This window comes from Bos indicus, chromosome 10 (assembly GCF_029378745.1).
Source record: "Bos indicus isolate NIAB-ARS_2022 breed Sahiwal x Tharparkar chromosome 10, NIAB-ARS_B.indTharparkar_mat_pri_1.0, whole genome shotgun sequence".
NCBI lineage: Eukaryota > Metazoa > Chordata > Mammalia > Artiodactyla > Bovidae > Bos > Bos indicus.
In genome coordinates this window covers 20,137,590-20,156,365 of record NC_091769.1, presented here as the reverse complement: position 1 = coordinate 20,156,365, position 18,776 = coordinate 20,137,590, and the positions used below count along the sequence as shown (strand labels likewise).

Sequence of the window (18,776 nt, the reverse complement as noted above, 5' to 3'; positions counted from 1 at the left end):
ATGCTGTCAAATGCTGACATAGGCAGAATAATAATCCCCACCAAAGCTTCCTGACATTATCTCTGGAATCTGTAAATATCTTATCTTACATGGCAAAGGGGACTTTGCAGATGTGATTAAGTTAAGGATCTAGAGACAAGAAAGTATTCTGGATTTTCCAGATGGGCCCAATGGAATCCTAACGGTCCCTATAAGGGAAAGAAGGAGGCAGAAGAGTCAAGAGTCAGAGAAGGAAACCTGTCTGCTGGCTTTGAAGATGGAAGGATAGTAGAAGTCAAGGAACTCAGGTGGCCTCTAGAAGCTGGAACAGGGAAGAAATAGTCTCCCCTAAAGCCTCCAGAAGAAATGCGGCCCTGCTGACACCCTAATTTTAACCTTTTAAGACCTGTTTTAGACTTCTGACCTCCAGAACTATAAGCAAAGCATTAGCAAACTAAGTTTGGGTTGTTTTTTTTTTTTAAGTCACTAAGTCTGTGGCAATTTGTTACAGCAATAATAAAATTTTAAATTCTTTTGAAGAAATTAACAAGCTGATTCTAGAATTCATGTGGAAACCCAAGGATCCAAAGAAGAGGCCATAAACCAAGTGTTTAGGTCAGTCAGCTAACATTAACAACGAACCCACTATGTATTGCTCTCTCTTATAAGTGTTTGGGAAAGAAAAAAAACATAGAAAGGAATGTCCTTGACCGCTTCATTGATTCATTTGCTCATTCAACAAATATTTACTGGGCACCTAACGGATGCTCAGAAGCATTTTTTTAGATGGGCTACATCACTGAACAAAACATTAGCTGCCCTCATGGATCTAATGCGGGATGAGATGCAAGACAAGGTACAGACAACAGTAAACAATAAATCAGTGGCATACCAAGAGCGGGATGGTGAGAGCAGTCACCCTGGTGCAGGCAATAAGGGAATGCTTTGTTGAGAATTTATAAACAATAGCTGAACTCACTAAAAAGCAGCTGCTCTTTATTACCACCCAGTGCTAGCAATTCTAATCAATGTCACTGATGAAATACCCTTCCCCGAAAAAAATCTTTTGTTGATCTAAGTTCTAAACAACTGCTGAGTTTAAATAATATATACTGCTGAGTTTAACCCTAAGATTCAAGTTTTCAGATTTTTATTATTTATTCTTTAATAAACTTTGTTTCCTACATAGACATTCACCTGGAAAACTCCCAATTATAAAGTTGGCACACATATATGCAGACTTAACCACATATATCTGCTTCAAGAGACTCTCACAAGGCTTTGATATACTTCAAGCTTGCTGCAAAGTTCTTGTCTCAAACGCTTTCTTAGGATGCACTTCATTTCAACCCTGTGGTACAACATTCTTCTACATTTAAATCATAGATTCAAACTAAACAATGACAGCACAGGGATTATAAAGACTAGGAAACAGAACTTGAGTTACTAGAAAGCTGTCATTTCATCTCTGGCATTTATATTTGTGTTTAAAATTTTAAAACAACCAAAGTGCAAGCAACAAGATGGAATGTTTTTGTTTGGCAACTGCAAATTTTAGTTCACACTCAAAATATTTTACTAAATTTGAATAATACTTTTAATATTAAAATACTATTCTTTTAAAACTGTTAAATGTTTCCAAACTAAATAACAAAAAGAGAATAAAACATATCAGCAATTTTATCATTAGTTGCCTAAATTGTACCTGTGGAGATTTTCAGTTTTACTTTTTAAATCACTTCTCAAAGAAATTAATTACATAAAATATCAGCCTCTAACCAAAGAAGCAAAGTTCAAACATTTAGCTGTTCAACAGATATAAAAACAAATGGCTAAGCATTTGTGCTTTTTTTTCCTGCCTTGTGCTATAGTGTGCATTTCCTTTTCCTTAGTTATCTTACTGCTATGCTTATCATAATGAATCTCAATCAAAGAATTTTTGCTGTTTGCATAATAATAAATTTTATTTATGAAATTTTTGTGAATATAATTTCATCATTTAGGAAAGTGTTAAAAATTATCCACTTTGGGCTTCAGATGTTCTAGACACACCACTGAACATAATAAGTAAATTATCCGGTATATAAGAAAGCGCTAGGCACTAGAGAACAAACAAAGCAGGGTATGAGGTGGGGGGTTGTAAAGACAGGGCATGGATGTTACAATATAAATAGGGTAGTCAATGTGGGCATCACTGAGGTGAAGCTTGAGCAAAGACTTGAAGGTTTCTGGGGATTCCACAGTTACTATTTTTCATACAATTTGCAATATTTCATCTAAAAGATATTTAGAGTATGCTGAGCTTAAAAATGTCTAATCTAAGACTTCTAAGAGGTTCAAGAAAAAAAATAATTTGATTGCATTCCTGCAGTCTTCCCTTCCCAAACCCAACCCAAACACCAATTACCTTTCCTTGAGCAGTTATTAAAATCGGCATCCAAGTGGGCTATAAGGGTGGGCTGAGGTCTCAGAATCCAGATGAAAGGAGCTGGTGTGTTTTCCCCCTTGTTGAGAGTGGAGACCCAAGCCTAAGCAAGCAGCCAGAGGGCAAAGGCAGGGATGCCCCAGTTCTTGGGAGACAGCTTAACCCATAGACATCGGTCGATTACGCCAGGAAGATCAGCTTGTGTATTCTGAAATTCCGAGTGCTCTCCCAGCCTTAAGGAGTCATAGTGGAGCTGGGCAACTTACTCAGCTGAGTCCTTTGTACTCCTCTACAGAAGACCTAGAAGGTGAGACTCATGCACTTTCCAACACTTAACATTTAAGGTATATTGGGCTTGAGCCCCAAAGGTAAGAAGAGGCATAAGTTAAGGAAAATAACAACATATCAAATAGGCTAAAGAGACAAAGAACAAACAGAAAACACAGAACATGTGGCTCCTAGCAGTTAAAAAAAAAAAAAAAAAAACCACAGGAGATCAACAACAACTTGAGCCAAAAAATAATTATTATTATAAATAACATTTAATGAGCCTTGGAGCCAAAAACATGCTTTACAAATATAAAAATTCAGTAGCTTAACTGAAGAACTGGATGGACACTGGTGAGACCAAATTAATGGTCTGAACGATCAAGTAGGAGAAATATTCAGAAACACAGAGCATAACTACAAAGAGGAAGAAATCACATGGACAAGATAATGTGGACCAAAGACTCAGCCACAGGAGAACAAATCTTAAAAACAGGAGCTAAAGTAGAAGAAGAGAAACAGATGGAGTAAATGCAATGATAGCAGAACAATTACTTACTTCTGTTTCATTGACTATGCTACAGCCTTTGACTGTATGGATCACAACAAACTGTGGAAAATTCTGAAAGAGATGGGAATACCAGACCACCTGACCTGCCTCCTAAGAAATGTATATGCAGGTCAAGAAGCACCAGAACTGGACATGGAACAACAGACTGGTTCCAAATTGGGAAAGCAGTACATCAGGGCTGTATACTGTCACCCTGCTTATTTAACTTATATGCAGAGTACATCATGAGAAACGCTGGGCTGGAGGAAGCACAAGCTGAAAACAAGACTGCAGGGAGAAATATCAATAACCAGAGATACAAAGATGACACCACCCTTATGGCAGAAAGTGAAGAGGAACTAAACAGCCTCTTGATAAAAGTGAGAGGAGAGTGAACAAGCTGGCTTAAAACTCAACATTGAGAAAACGAAGATCATGGCATCTGGTTCCATCACTTCATAGCAAATAGATGGGGAAACAACGGAAACAGTGACAGACTATTTTCTTGGGCTCCAAAATCACTGCAGATGGTGACTGCAGCCATGAAATTAAAAGACACTTGCTCCTTGAAAGAAAAGCCGTGACCAACCTAGATAGCATATTAAAAAGCAGAGATATTACTTTGCTGACAAAGGTCTTATAGTCAAAGCTATGGTTTTTCCAATAGTCAGGTATGGATGTGACATTTGAACCATAACGAAGGTTGAATGCCCAAGAATTCATGCCTTTGAACTGTGGTGTTTGAGAAGACTCTTGAGAGTCCCTTGGACAGTAAGATCAAACCAGTCAATCCTAAAGAAAATCAACCCTGAATATTCATTGGAAAGACTGATGCTGAAGCTCCAATACTCTGGCCACCTGATGTGAAGAGCCAATTCATCAGAAAAGACCCTGATGCTGGGAAAGATTGAAGGCAGGAGGAGAAGGGGACAACAGAGGACGAGATGGTTGGATGGCGTCACTGACTTAATGGACATGAGTTTGAGCAAGCTCCAGGAAATGGCAAAGGACAGGGAAGCCTAGTGTGCTGCAGTCCATGGGGTCGCAAAGAGTGGGCATGACTGAGACTGAACAACAAAAAAGACATTGTGCTGCAACAGCTGCAACTCCAGAGACATAAACAGGCATCACACACTTCCAATAGGTATGCCTACCGGTAGTCTAGCCATAAAACCCCCAGAACAAAAAAACTGAATCTGAATGTTATCAAGCCTCTGGATTCAGCTATCAATTCACAAGAAATACAGAGAACTAAGGATCACATTAATTGCACTCCAGAGATGCAGTCACAAAATCATAAAGTCAGAAACTCTTCAGAACTCTTCAGTTTCTTCAACAAATAAATTTCAAGGAAGGAAGAGAGGTAGATAAGGGAAACATAGGGAAGAGACCGCAAAGATTAAAACAAATACTAATCAATCACCATGTATGGTCCTGTTTAAAAGAATTATTAAACTTATGAGACTATTAGAAATTTGAGCACTGACTATTTGATAATATAAAGGAACTGTTTTGTGTTTTTTTAAGAGTAAAAAATGGTATTATTATTGTGGGGTTTTTTAAGTTTCTATCTTTTAGAGATACAAACTAAAATATTTGATGAAATGTTAAGATGGCTGAGATGTGCTTCAAAATAACATAATGGGGACTCCCTGGTGGTCCAGTGGCTAAGACTTCGTGCTCCCAGTGCAGAGGGCCCAGTTTCCATCTCTGGTCAGGGAACTAGATCCCATATGCTGCAACTAACACCAGGTACAGTCAAATAAATAAGTAAATATTAAAAAAAAATAACATGATGGACATGGAAAGAATATCAATGAAGCCAGATTGACCATGAGTTGGTAACTATTGAAGCTGTTAATACGGATGTGTGAGTCTACTATACTCTTCTATCTACCTTTATTAAAGAAATTCAAGCATAATCACAAGTTTTACGTAAGGATTTTTTGTTGATTAAGCAGAAGCAGGGGTAAGAAAAGCATTCAGCTTACATGTAGTAGGGTACTACATGAAGTATCCTAACCCATCCTAGAAATTCCAAATATTATAATGCCTAATACAATCCAGGAATCTGAGAAAAAATTTACTTATTTAAGGCTCTTGGGAAATATTTTTAATGGGTGATAATTTAGCATTTTGCTGGAATGTTCACATTAGCACAACAGAAAATTTTTTAAAAAGCTATTTTTAATGACAAAGTCTTCACAGAAAAAGATCATTTTAAGGTGTCAGAACATCACATTCATATCTTCTCTTTCTAGTGGCTTAAGATTTAGGTCATCAAAACAGTATTATGGTACAGGCAAAAAAAAAAAAAAAAAAAAAACCAGACACATAAACCAATGGAACACAATAGAGAACCCAGAAATAAACCCATTTATATACAAATCAACTAATATTTGACAAGGGAGCCAAGAATACTCAATGGAGAAAAGACAGTCTCTTCAATAAATGATACTGGGAAAATTGGATACTCACATGTAAAATAATGAAACTAGACCCCTATCTTACATCACTCACAAATTTAACTCAAAATGAGTTAAAGACTTCAATGTAAGACCTGATACCATAAAACTTCTAGAAGAAAAGAATGGGAAAAAGCTCCTTGACATTGGTCTCAGCAATGATTTTTTTTTGGATATTAAAAAAAAGCACAAGCAACAAAAGCAAAAATAAACAACTGAAACTGCATCAAACCAACAAACTTCTGTACATCAAAAAATGACCAACAAAATGAAAAGACAAGCTCTGGATGAAAGCATTTGCATACCACCTATCTTACATGGGGTTAATATTAAAAAATATACAAGGAGTTCATACCAATCAATAGCATAAAAGCAACTAATCCAATTTTAAAATGGGAAAAGGACCTGAAAAGACATTTTTCTAAAGAACTAGTTCAAGTCCAACAGATACAGGTGCTCAACATCACTAACCATCAGAGAAATAAAATCTAAACCACAATAAGATATCACCTCCCATTTGTCATCAAAAAGACAAAGAGGTAACGAGTGCTGGTAGGATGTAGAGAAAGGGAACCCTTGTGCACTGCTGGTGGGAGTGTAAACTGGGGCAGCCACCATGGAAAACGGTATTGAGCTTCCTAAAAAAAAAGTTAAAAGTAGAACTACCACGTGGTCTAGCAATTCCATTTCTGTGTAGAATACATCATAAAGAAACAAAATCATTATTTCAAAGAGGTATCTACCCCCAGGTTCACTGCAGCATTATTTAAGCGTCCACCAACAGATGAATGGATTAAAAAAACATGGTGTGGATACACACACACACACAGTAGAACATTATTAGGCCATTAAAAAACAGGAAACAAACCCTTCCATTTGTGACAACATGAATGAACCTTGAGAGTATTATGCTAAGTGAAATGAGTCAGAGAAAGACAAATACTAGATGATATCACAGTGGAATTAAAAAAGAAAAAAACAAATTCACAGCAACAGGACAGACTGGTGAAAAAAAAAAGAGGGTGGTGAGCAACATGGGTAGGGGTGGTCAAAAGGTACAAACTTCCAGTTATATGATAAACAAGTTCTAGAGATGTACAACATCATGACTACAGCTAGCAATACTGTTTTGTGTATTTGAAAGTTGCTGACAGATTTTAAAAGTTCTCATCACAAGGGAAAAACGTGTAACTATGTGAGGTGATGGAGGTTAACTAAACTTACTGTGGCAATCATTTCACAATATATACATATATCAAATCATCATTTTGTACATCTTAAGTGTTTATACACTATTAAATGTCAATTGTATCGCAATAAAACTGGGGAAAGAAAGACTTACATCAACCTGACCTCTGGCTATGCAGCATTTTGCCATCAACACAGTAGCACACACTGAGATACAGAGCGTGCCTATCACAAGCAGGCTTTTCAGGCACAGCTTATACTAATATATTGGTGAAGTGATCAGAGAGTCTTCTATTTTAAATTCATGTATTTGTGCAAGAATGTACTAAATGTAATCTAAAACTAGCAAAAAGATTCAAAGAAATATATGAAAATATAGAAAAGTACTTCAAATGTACTTAAATTATATTTACATGAAAGGCTAGCATTACCTGTCAGATGGGACAAACTAAATTATGAACTTGAGTTTCTTTCTGCTTTTAAGACCCCTTAGAAAGTGTCACAGCTCTATACACTGGCCCAAACTGCTGATTTATGCATCATAAAGTATGGAAATGTGTGAAATTGTTAAGCAGACTATTAGTTGCCTCCTTACTCTTGGAAGCTAAAGAGCCTCATAAATTATTTCAACAAATTGTAGGGTATATTATGCTAATAAAAGTGGTCCTGCTACACACTCATTACCAAACTGTAAAATTCAGTATTTTGCTTTTGATGTTTCACAGAAATGCAAAGTATTAACAGTAACAAACACACACACAATTATTAAGAGCATAACACCCAAACCAAAAAAATATACCTGGGGAATTTGTTTTTTCTTTAGAATCTAAAAATATAATCTCATGCATCAGAGCAAGAGATGTGATTCCCCTTCTTTTTACCACATATATGCAATAAAATTAACGATTGTAAAATTTTCAAGTGCTTTTAAACCTAGCTATTGAAGTTAACTTGTTCACCTTGATTACTAGCCATAAGTGGAATATATTTACTCAAAATACCTACCTTCCAACAGAGGAATAAGATCTTTATGTCCTGATTACTAATCAAGGTCCCTCTGGTTATTGATTTTTCTATAAAACATAGTTATAGGACATTTGTCCAATACATTTAGAAATCCTTGAAAATCTCCCAAACTAATAAATACTATAAAAATCACCAATTATACAGAAAGTAGGGTTTCCCAGGAGGCACTAGTGGTAAAGAACCTGCCTGCGCTAGTGGTAAAGAGATGCAGGTCCCATCCCTGGGTTGGGAAGATCCTCTGGAGGAGGGAATGGCAATCCATTCCAGTATTCTTCCCTGGAGAATCCCACAGACAGGTGGGCTATGGTCCATAAGGTTGCAAAGAGCTGGATACGACTAAAGCGTATACTAGAAAGTAGTATCTCCCTTTGGCACACCTACCCTAGGTCTCTGCACCTGCCTTGCTATCTTCATTTATTCACTAATTAGAAGTCACTATCTTCTATTTATTCACTAACAAGGTTCATTCATACCTCTAACAGTTCCAATATCCAAACTGTTTTTCTAAATCTGAGTTAAAGAAACACTTTATTTCTCAGATGCCATATTGTCATTTTTAGGTAAAAAGCACCCTATATTCCAAATAAGCAGGTACTTGAGCTTAACTGGCTAGATCTTCCAATGGTGATGCCTTAATCATCTCTAAACAGAGCCCTGAACAGTATCTGGCACACAGCAGGCAGGGAACAAATCCTAAACATAAATGAATTTTTATTTTCTCGGACCTTATTTTAAACTATAACTTCTGAGACTTCTTCAATCACTAAACTGAAAAACATTCTTCAAAATATTTGTCTAGATAAACTCTACCTTAAATCATGTTTGCAAACAAGCCATAGCCTCTATGAAAACTATGTCTGTTACACAATCAAATTAACTTTTTGTTTTTTAAGGAGAATAGAGTTGGAAATATGTATTTATAATCTGGTACTTTGGAACAAGTGATGATTTTGTCAAAAGGAAAAAAAAAATGTTAGAACATCTGTTAGAAAATCCTTCCACAAAAGCCTAAGCAATCTACAATGTACACTGTATGTGACATACAATTCAATTAAACAACCACAATTATAAAAATTATTTCTGTATCAGTCAGATGTAGGCTAGATTGTGCTGTAGAAATTAACAACTCCCCAAAGAAAAGGCTTTCTTTCTCACTCACACTACCCATGCATCCTTCTCCTCCCTGTCTTCCCGCCCTACCTCACACTGCCTATCATTCTCACTAGAGGACTTCCCCTGGCAGGGCAGCCAATACTTGCCATTCTGTAGCAAAGAGAAAGAAGATGAGGAATCATCCATAGGCACCTTCTGCTCATCTGCTCACCTTTCACTGGTCAAAACCAGTCACATGACACACAACGTCAAAGAGACTGGGGATATGCAATCTTAGTATAATCTGGTGAACAACACTAATGACTACTACTTTTTAAAAAGGCACTATCTGGAATAGAAAGATTTAGGATCAAATCCTTGTTCTGCAACTTACAAGTACACTTACTTCCCCATCTATAAAATACAAACAGTAATAACTACCTTATAGGGTCATCAGAAGATTAAATGATATAATGCAAGATCAGATATTTACCAGGATATCTGACCTTGATTCATTGATTCAATAAATATTTGGGAGGTGTCTGCCAATCACCTTTCTAGGTACTGACATACAGTAATTATGTACTAAATTAAGTTTTTTTGCTTGTTGTTGCTGTTATTAGAAATGCTTTTTGAGTTCCAACCAGGAATAAGTTGTCATTTCTTAGCTGAGACTTCCAGTTGTTTTCCAATAACCATTTTCTTCCTTATACGCTAAGAGAGCCCCTGATTTTCAGCTGGACACATGATCTCATGGAATTCAGACTACATATGCCAGCTGTTCATATAGTTAAGACAACCACAGGTCTAAGTTCTGGCTACAGCCAAAAGTGTCATGCGGCAACTAACCAGAAACTTCCTTACGGGACAGCAGGTATGAACCCTTTGTCTACTTCCTCATCCCTTCCTCCACCAAGCCATACAGAATATCAGTTCTGTTGTGGACTATGAGACCACAGCCATGCATGGCAGAGAACAAAATAGAAGGATTCTCATTTCCTGACACTGTGGAGTATCATACCAGCCCTGTGCTGTTATGTAAATAATAAACTTTCATTTTGTTTAATCCATTTAATTTTGCATTTTCTGTTATTCACAGCCAATCTTAATACTAATTAATAAAACAACATAATCTGTCAACTTTTTAAAAAAGCAACCTACATGAAAGAATAATAATTCTTGATGACCCCTCTACATCTTCATAAAAGGAGGTACCACTGGAGGAAGCAGCAGTGTACAGCAGAACGGCTTAAAGAAGACAAGAGTTTTAGAAGCAGTTCTCCACTCCTTTGTAAACCTTTGGCAAGCTATTTAACCTGGCCCAGCTCAGCTTCTTGTGTATAAAAGGGTACTAAGATTTAAATAGAGATCTTAAATGTGAGAATTAGTGGGAAGAGGTTTATGAAATTACTACATAAATTATAAATCATTAAACAATATCAGTATTACTTTATCAACTATTCCCTCTCCTTCACCTTTCCTTCAGAAGTGGGGCATGAAGACAGATCGCAGTACATAAGAATCACTTAGAGAGCCATCCTCAGAGATTTTGATTCATTAGGCCTAGTGCAGGAACCATGAATCTGCATCTTCAACCAGAACCTCGAGGGACTGGTGAAAACAGTCTGCCCACCGCACCTTGAGAAACACCACTTCAGTGACCAGACCCTACTCGTAATCCTGCACTCAAGTGATGAAACACAAAGGATAGTTCCATAGCTTCTCTAGTGCCTAAGTAAATGACAAGTACCCGGTAGATAATCCAGTAATTTCTGTTGAATTGATGAACTGAACTGGAAAATGACAAAATGGGCTGAATCGAATGACCCACTATGGACATGCACTTCTGGTCAAACTAATGTATATAACAGGGACCATCTGCCTTCCTGCCTGAAACAACTACAAAGCTGCATGAATTAGAGGAAACACCAGTTTTTAAGACACTGGATATCAAGTAATAAAGGACATGATTCCTGAGAAATAACAGAAAAAAGGAAGTGAGTCTTACCATTGACCTAGAATACTTCTTGGAGAAAGTTACCAGGCCAAACTACAAGAAGGAGCACAGGCAGAGCTTTGCTAGCTGTCCCTAAGTGGAGGGGACGGAGTCCAAGTCCAGGAAGGTCAGGGTGAGTTTGCAAGCTGGGATTCCGGAGAGTAGAGCGCCACACCGAGAGAGACCCCTCCTCAAATTTTCAGCATATACGTGTGTGGGAGCAGATGCCCAGAGCCTGGGCAAAGAACCACCTGAAAGCACTTCAGGAACAATCCTGAGTGCTCACACAGAGCAGGGAATAGGGTCTGTTCTTATCAGCCAGAGAGAGAAACCTCACAATGTAAGGGCATTGGGTAGAGCATGTATGTTGAAGAGTTTCGCCTCAGGAGGGGGAAAAAAAAAGACCTCCAGATCAAATGCTGCTCTGGTCACACCTGACAAAGCTTAAAAGCAAGACTTGAAAGGATCACACTGCCTCCAAATAACTTATCCCAGCAAAAAGCTCAAGAGTATTTATAGGAATCCAAAAATATCCTGCACCCAATACGACAAAATTCACATCAGGCATCCAATCAAAAATGACCAGGTAGGCAAAGAAGAACTACTACTTCACTATTTTCAAAAATAATTTTCTTGGGGTTTTACTGAATCTTAAATTTTCCTTAAAAAAAAAGTTACAATCATTTTTATCATTTTTCACCCTGTGTGTTAATCTCAAAATTCCTCATCTATATTACTGAACTGCTAGTTCCCATATGAAATATTAACAGTTCTAAGACAAACGGCATAGTGGTTAAAGGGACAAGTTTTAGAGGCATGAAAACCAGGGTATGAATTCTCTCTGAAGTTCTCTGTGTTCCTGGGAAGTCACTGAACCTCTCTGAATTTTAGTTCCCTTATCTATAAAATGGTACAATAATATTTGCTTCATAGGACTGCTGTAAGAAATATACCAAAATAAACAATAAATAGTAGCTATCACATCCTAGTAGAAATACCTTCCCAGGTGGATCAGTCGGTAAAGAATCTGCCTGCAATGCAGGAGACCACCAGCAATGTAGGAGATCCAGGTTCGATCCTGGGTCAGGAAGATACCCTAGAAAAGGAAATGGCAACCCACTCTGGTATTCTTGCCTAAAAAATTCCATGGACAGAGGAACCAGGCAGGCTACAGTCCATGGGGTCACAAGAGTCAGGTGCAACTGAGCAACTACATCATCACATCATAATTCTCACACTACCTTAAGAAAAGTAAGCCAACACACAAATATTTACTGAGCACCTATCATATGCTAGGTCATATGTAGGCACATGAAATACAAAGAAAAAAGGATACTGTTAAGAGGACCCAAAGTATATCTCATGTTGAATCTGCATTTAAAAGTTCATTTTAAGTACAAACTTCATTTTCTATTTCTTAACTTCTAAGTAGGGCAATTATTTTAAGTTCCTTCTATAAAAACTAAAGGATTTTCCCCCCTTTTGAAAGGAAAAAAATAAGACGGCGTCAGGTTCAACCAATTAGGGCATGTCTGAGAAATCCTTGGAGTGTGGAAAATGTGGTATAACTTTAATTTAAAAGCAACTTGCAATTAACATCACCTTTCAAAATTATTCTCAAATTAGTAGACAAATTACATTCAACCATAAAATACATAAAAAGGACCAATCTGTTATTATTTATGATAATTCTTTCAGAAAGCCTGGGCTAACAGATGTAAGGAATTAAAATCAAGTTCAAGATGTATTTCATTTGCTCATTCCACTTAAATGACAGATGGTTTAAATATTAACCCTATTAATACAACATTTGCATATTCATTATTAATCTTATTGCCTTACCTCATAACCCCACAAATTCATTTTTATTAATTTTACTATAGGGTTGCCATTTCAGTCAAGATCTTCTAAACTCTTGCTCTGCAAAGTATGGTCCTTGAAACAATAGCCCGTATCACCTGGAAGTTTGTTAGAACTACAGAATTTCACTGCCCACACCAGACCTACTAAGTCAGGATTTACAAAATGATGGATATGCACACTGACATCTGAGTACCACAGTCCTAAACTGCTGATTTTTTAAATATTTACTGATTTAACTGCACTGGGTCTTAGTTGTGGCATGCAGAACCTTCGATCTTTGGCATGTGAACTCTTAGTTGCGGCATGTGAGAGCTAGTTCTCTGACCGTGGCTTGAACCTGGGCTCCCTGCCTTGGGAGCGTGGAGACTTAGCCATTGGTCCACCAAGTAAGTCTCTAAATTGTTGATTTTTTGCACACTTTTTTCGCAGTATTACAAAAAGTTTATTTGCGCTCTTGCACTGTTGGTGGGAATGTAAATTGATACAGCCACTATGGAAGACAGTATAGAGACTCCTTAAAAAACCAGGAATAAAACCACCATATGACCCAGCAATCCTTCCCCTAGGCATATACCCTAAGGAAACCAGGATTGAAAAAGACACATGTGTCCCATTGTTCACTACAGCACTGTTTACAATAGCTAGAACATAGAAGCAACCTAGAGGCCCATCGACAGATGAATGGATAAAGAAGCTGTGGTACATATTCAGAACGGAATATTACTCAGCCATAAAAAGGAATGCATTTGAGTCAGTTCTGATGAGGTGGATGCACCTAGAACCTATTATACAGAGTGAAGTGAGTCAGAAAGAGAAAGATAAATATCATATTCTAATGCACATATATGTAATCTAGAAAAACGGTACTGAAGAATTTATTTACAGGGTAGCAATGGAGAATAGACATATGGACATGGGGAGAGGGGAGAAGAGGGTGAGATGTATGGAAAGAATAACATGGAAACTTACATTACCATATGAAAACAGATAGCCAACAGGAATTTGCTGTATGGCTCAGGAAAGATAAACAGGGGCTCTGAATCAACCTAGATGAGTGGGATGGGGAGGGAGATGGGAGGGAGGTTCAAAAGGGAGGGGATGTATGTATATCTATGGCTGATTCATGTTGAGTTTTGACAGAAAACAACAAAATTCTGTAAAGCAATTATCCTTCAATTTAAAAAAAGTTTATCTGCTTCCAAACTGTGGTTAACTTATCTATAGATAGTAACTTTTCATAAGAATAATTCAATTCAGACAAATAAATCAATATACATATACATCCCATAGTCTATACATAAGATGTCTCAGACTTGACCTTACCTCTCAACCATGACTCCAAGTCTTAGAAGTACTAGATTTGTTGTACTATTCATTTTTTTCTCTTAATCAACATTTTTGCCTTAGCATCATGCCCATTGTGATGAAAGTCTTCTTTGTCATTAAACAACTACATAGAACAGTATCAGAAAATCAGATTCTCCCCACAATTTTAGGAAAAAATGAAAAAACTCAAAATAGATTCAACCAAGGTTGAACTTAAAAAGTCCCCTAGAGAAAAAAAGACCAGAATGACTCTATTCTCCAAAATAATATATTTTTATGCTTTACCTAACACACATTTTTTTTTTCTTACTGCAGGTACCACATTTTTAAAATAAGAAATTCACATGGGACTTAGTGCAGTTCTTTAGATGGCTCATCTTTTATCATTACTATTGCACAATAGTCACAGAACACATAAAATAGAACAAATCTTGTTTTCTCTTTCGTTTTTCCCTCCCAAAATGACAGACCTAGGCTGAAACTGATCACAGCAGGTAGGATGGTTCGGCACAGATTCAAAGGAAAGTACAAATGTTCAGTTTTCAAAAGCACTGCAAAAGCAAACCTCATCTCTTGTCACTGTAGCTGTGGCTTTATGCCAAACATCTGAAAACTGTTGAAAAGTGCTGCTCCTTATAAGAAATTATGAACAGCCTTGCAAAGAAGAGGTAAGAAATGTAATAACTCCTTAGAATGGTCTAATGTCCCTGACCTCCAGGTTGCAAGATGGGAGTCTAACAGTTACCCAGTTGCATCTGAGGCTGTGCACCCAACAAAGATGCTTGAGGAGAAAGAATTATAAGGGTGTGAAGAGACAGTACTAAGGAACCTGTTGGGCAATTTCAACAATTAATTATGTCCTCAAACGTTTCCATTCTTTCAAGATCCTATTATAGATAAGTGATTCTTCGATTTAACACTATTCATTCAATTTTGCATTTGCAAGCTATACTACAACTTCCCCTTCATGGATCACAGCTTTGTTATGGAAAAGTGGCTTCCATAACTCAATGAAGATATGAGCCATGCCCTGCAGGACCACCCAAGACAAACAGGTCATAATGAGTTCTGACAAAACATGGTCCACTGGAGAAGGAAAAGGCAACCCATTCCAGTATTCTTGCCTGGAGAACCCCATAGTATTAAAGGCAAAAAGATATGCTGGAAGAAAAGACCCTGATGCTGGGAAAGACTGAAGGCAAAAGGAAAAGGGTGGTGGTGGGGGGCAGAGGATGAGATGGTTAGACGGCATCACCCACTCAATGGACATGAATCTGAACAAACTCTGGGAGAAAGTGGAGGACAAAGGAAACTGGAGTGCTACAGTCCATGAGGTTGTGAAGAGTCAGACATGACTTAGCGACTGAACAACAACTACTACAATTTCTCAGGATGTGCTCTACAGAATACAACTAAGTATTTAATGCCTTTTTTAGTGGTCTTAGCTCTGATAGTCTAGAAATTGGTGAACAATTCATTATGCCCCATCTCTACTCATATTTACAGCCAAATCTCTCCGAAGAATTGTCCACACACATTGGTCACATTTTCTCACTTACAGTTACTTTTCAGCCCACCTCTATCTGGCTTCCACCCCCTTCATTCTACTGAAACTTCTCTTGGTAAAAACCATTAAGGATCTTCATGTTGCTAAATCCAATGGACACACCTTAGTCATCATTATTCTTCACTCTGCAGCATCATTCAACAAAGTTAATTGTTTTCTCCCTCTTATAATAATCTTTTGTAGCTTTGATGGATCTGCCTTCTCCTGGTATCTCCCAACTCTCTGACCCTTGGCAATCTGCTTTAGGGATTCGGTCCCCTCTACCTGTCCTGACCTACCTTGAAGCTTGGTCCTGAAATCTTGTATCATCTCTTAACTATAAATGTCACCTTCATGTTGATGACACATTTACCTCTCCAGCCCAGATGTTCTTCCATTCAACATCTCCACTTGGATACTGCATAAATGCATTTAAACCCAATACATCTGAAACTGAAGTCTTGGATCTTTCCTTCACTGTTCTTCCTCCAATGTTTCCCAATCCAGTTGCTCCTGCCAGAAACCCAGGAGCTCTTTATTCTCACCACTCATATCCAGTCAATCTCCAAGTCCTATCATTTTGGCCTCCAAAACATAGCTTTAACATGCCTGGTCTCCCCATCTCTACTGCCATTCTCCCTCCCTATCCTCCCACCCTTGCCATCCTAAGTCATTATCAGCTATTGCCCACTACACTGCAAAATCATTTTAAGTGATCTTCCTGACTCTACCTGTTGTTGTTACTTAGTTGCTAAGTCATGTCAGACTCTTTGGAGACCCCCATGGACCCCGCCAGGCTCCTCTGTCCATGGGGATTCTCCAGGCAGGAATTCTGGAGAGGGCTGCCACGTCCTCCTCCAGGTGATCTTCCCAACCCAGGGATCAAACCCAGGTCTCCTGGATTGCAGGCGGATTCTTCACCATCTGAGCCACGAGGGAAGCCCAAGAATACTGGAATGGGTAACCTATCCCTTCTCCAGGGGAATCTTCTGAACTCTACTCGTATGCCTCTCCAATTCTGTCTCCACTCTTCAACCAGAGTGATCTTTCAAAGATGAAAATGCTCCAACTTAAAACCCTTTAGTGGCTCCCTATTGGTTTTAGGACATTGTTCATAAGGTACCCGCCTACCTATCTAGACAACCTCATCCCGTGTTATCTGACCCCTTGTTGTCTAAGCATCAGACTTGTTCTTTTTGTCTGTACATTACACTCTCTGAGGTTGTACAGGTGCAGGGCCTTTGCACATGTTGTATCCTCTACCTGAAATTTTCATTCCTTTTACTTTTCTCCTACCCACTGCTGCCCAAATCATATCAACACACATACACATGCACAATCCAAGACCTCAGGGTCCACAACCACCAGTGAAACCAGACCAAAAGGAAGTAAATGATCAGCAACCCGTGGCATTAAAACGTATCACCAGGACAAAATAAAACAATCATGATAGTATCAGTAAACACTTACATAACTTTATATGAAACACTGTTTGAGTGATTTATATATATATTAACTTAAAGCTCACAACCATACTACCCAGTGGGTACCATTATTATCTCTAATTTAAGATAAGGTAAACAAGGTATGAAGAAAGCTGAGCGCCGAAGAATTGATGCTTTTGAACTGTGGTGTTGGAGAAGACTCTTGAGAGTCCCTTGGACTGCAAGGAGATCCAACCAGTCCATTCTGAAGGAGATCAGTCCTGGGTGTTCCCTGGAGGGACTGATGCTGAAGCTGAAACTCCCAATACTTTGGCCACCTCACATGAAGAGTTGACTCATTGGAAAAGACCCTGATGCTGGGAGGGATTGGGGACAGGAGGAGAAGGGGATGACAGAGGATGAGATGGTTGGATGGCATCACCCACTCAATGGACATGAGTCTGAGTGAACTCCGGAAGTTGGTGATGGACAGGGAGGCCTGGCGTGCTGTGATTCATGGGGTCGCAAAGAGTCGGACACGACTGAGCGACTGAACTGAACTGAAACAAGGTAGGGGCTTCCTAGGTGGCTCAGTGGTTAAGAATCCACCTGCCAATGGAGGAGACACATTGCCTCAGGAACCAGGCTGCAGTCGTCCTTCCTTCCCTGCGCCGGGTGAGAGCCTCCCAACCCTTCCCGCCCTCAGGCCTCACCTTCCAAGTCGGGGAAGAAGCCATCCCAGCTTCCTGGCCAGGCCCAGGCGGCTCCCCAGTGCCTGAGGGCATGAAGCGGCCATACCGCTGCAAAGGCCACTGTGCTGCCTCTCCTACTGGTAACCCGAGACCCGCGTGCTCTTTTCCCGCCTCCGCCATGTTTCTCTTCCTGGCTTGGGCGGCCGCAGCACGCCTGTCAATCGCTGCAGCTAACCAATCAGAAAGCGAAGTGACCCAATGCCCACCCTCCCCCAGAGTGGAAGCCAATGGACAAGCCCCAGAGACTCGTGTGAGGGTGGGGCGGATGGGGAGTCGGGGTTGTCCTCTGGTTAAGGGCGTAGCTCTGGACCTTGAGCATCTTCTCATGGTGGTGGGCAAAGTGGTTTTGGTAACTTCCACCTTGAAGTGGAACTGTGACACTTATAAATGGTAGTTGGCTTTTCAGTAGTTCCGGCCCTCAACTTCCGTCAGGCAGCCCAGGACATCTTCTGCCGCTCTGATAACTGGCCTTGTGATTTCTACACAATGGGACTCTCTGCACTATGTGGACAAGTGTCGTTTCCTTTTTCACAGCAGCCTTTCAGATAACAACAGCCCTGCCCACTTCAACCCCACCAAAACACAGCCCCAATTCCACCCACCAGTCAGGAAACCCATCTTACTGCGGCCCCTATTCATATTTCCTCCAGACGGTCTGCTGCTGCTAAGTCACTTCAGTCGTGTCCGACTCTGTGCGGCCCCATAGACGGCAGGCCATCAGGCTCCCCCGTCCCTGGGATTCTCCAGGCAAGAACACTGGGGTGGGTTGCCATTTCCTCCTCCAATGCATGAAAGTGAAAAGTGAAAGTGAAGTCGCTCAGTCGTGTCCGACTCTTAGCGACCCCATGGACTGCAGCCTACCAGGCTCCTCCGTCCA

At 39.3% G+C, this 18,776-nt stretch overlaps 1 protein-coding gene across 2 annotated transcripts in view; it reads right to left on the bottom strand.

Annotated features, from left to right (window-relative positions):
• Positions 1 to 18,034, bottom strand: part of REC114 (REC114 meiotic recombination protein) — a 112,135-nt gene extending 94,101 nt beyond the window's left edge. For both annotated transcript variants that reach the window (XM_019968249.2, XM_070797053.1), the window contains exon 1: positions 17,861 to 18,034. In XM_019968249.2, coding sequence (XP_019823808.1) covers positions 17,861 to 18,019 — 159 coding nt within the window. In that variant the 5' untranslated portion in view covers positions 18,020 to 18,034. The remainder of the gene's footprint in view (positions 1 to 17,860) is intronic.
• Between the last annotated feature and the right edge of the window lie 742 nt (positions 18,035 to 18,776).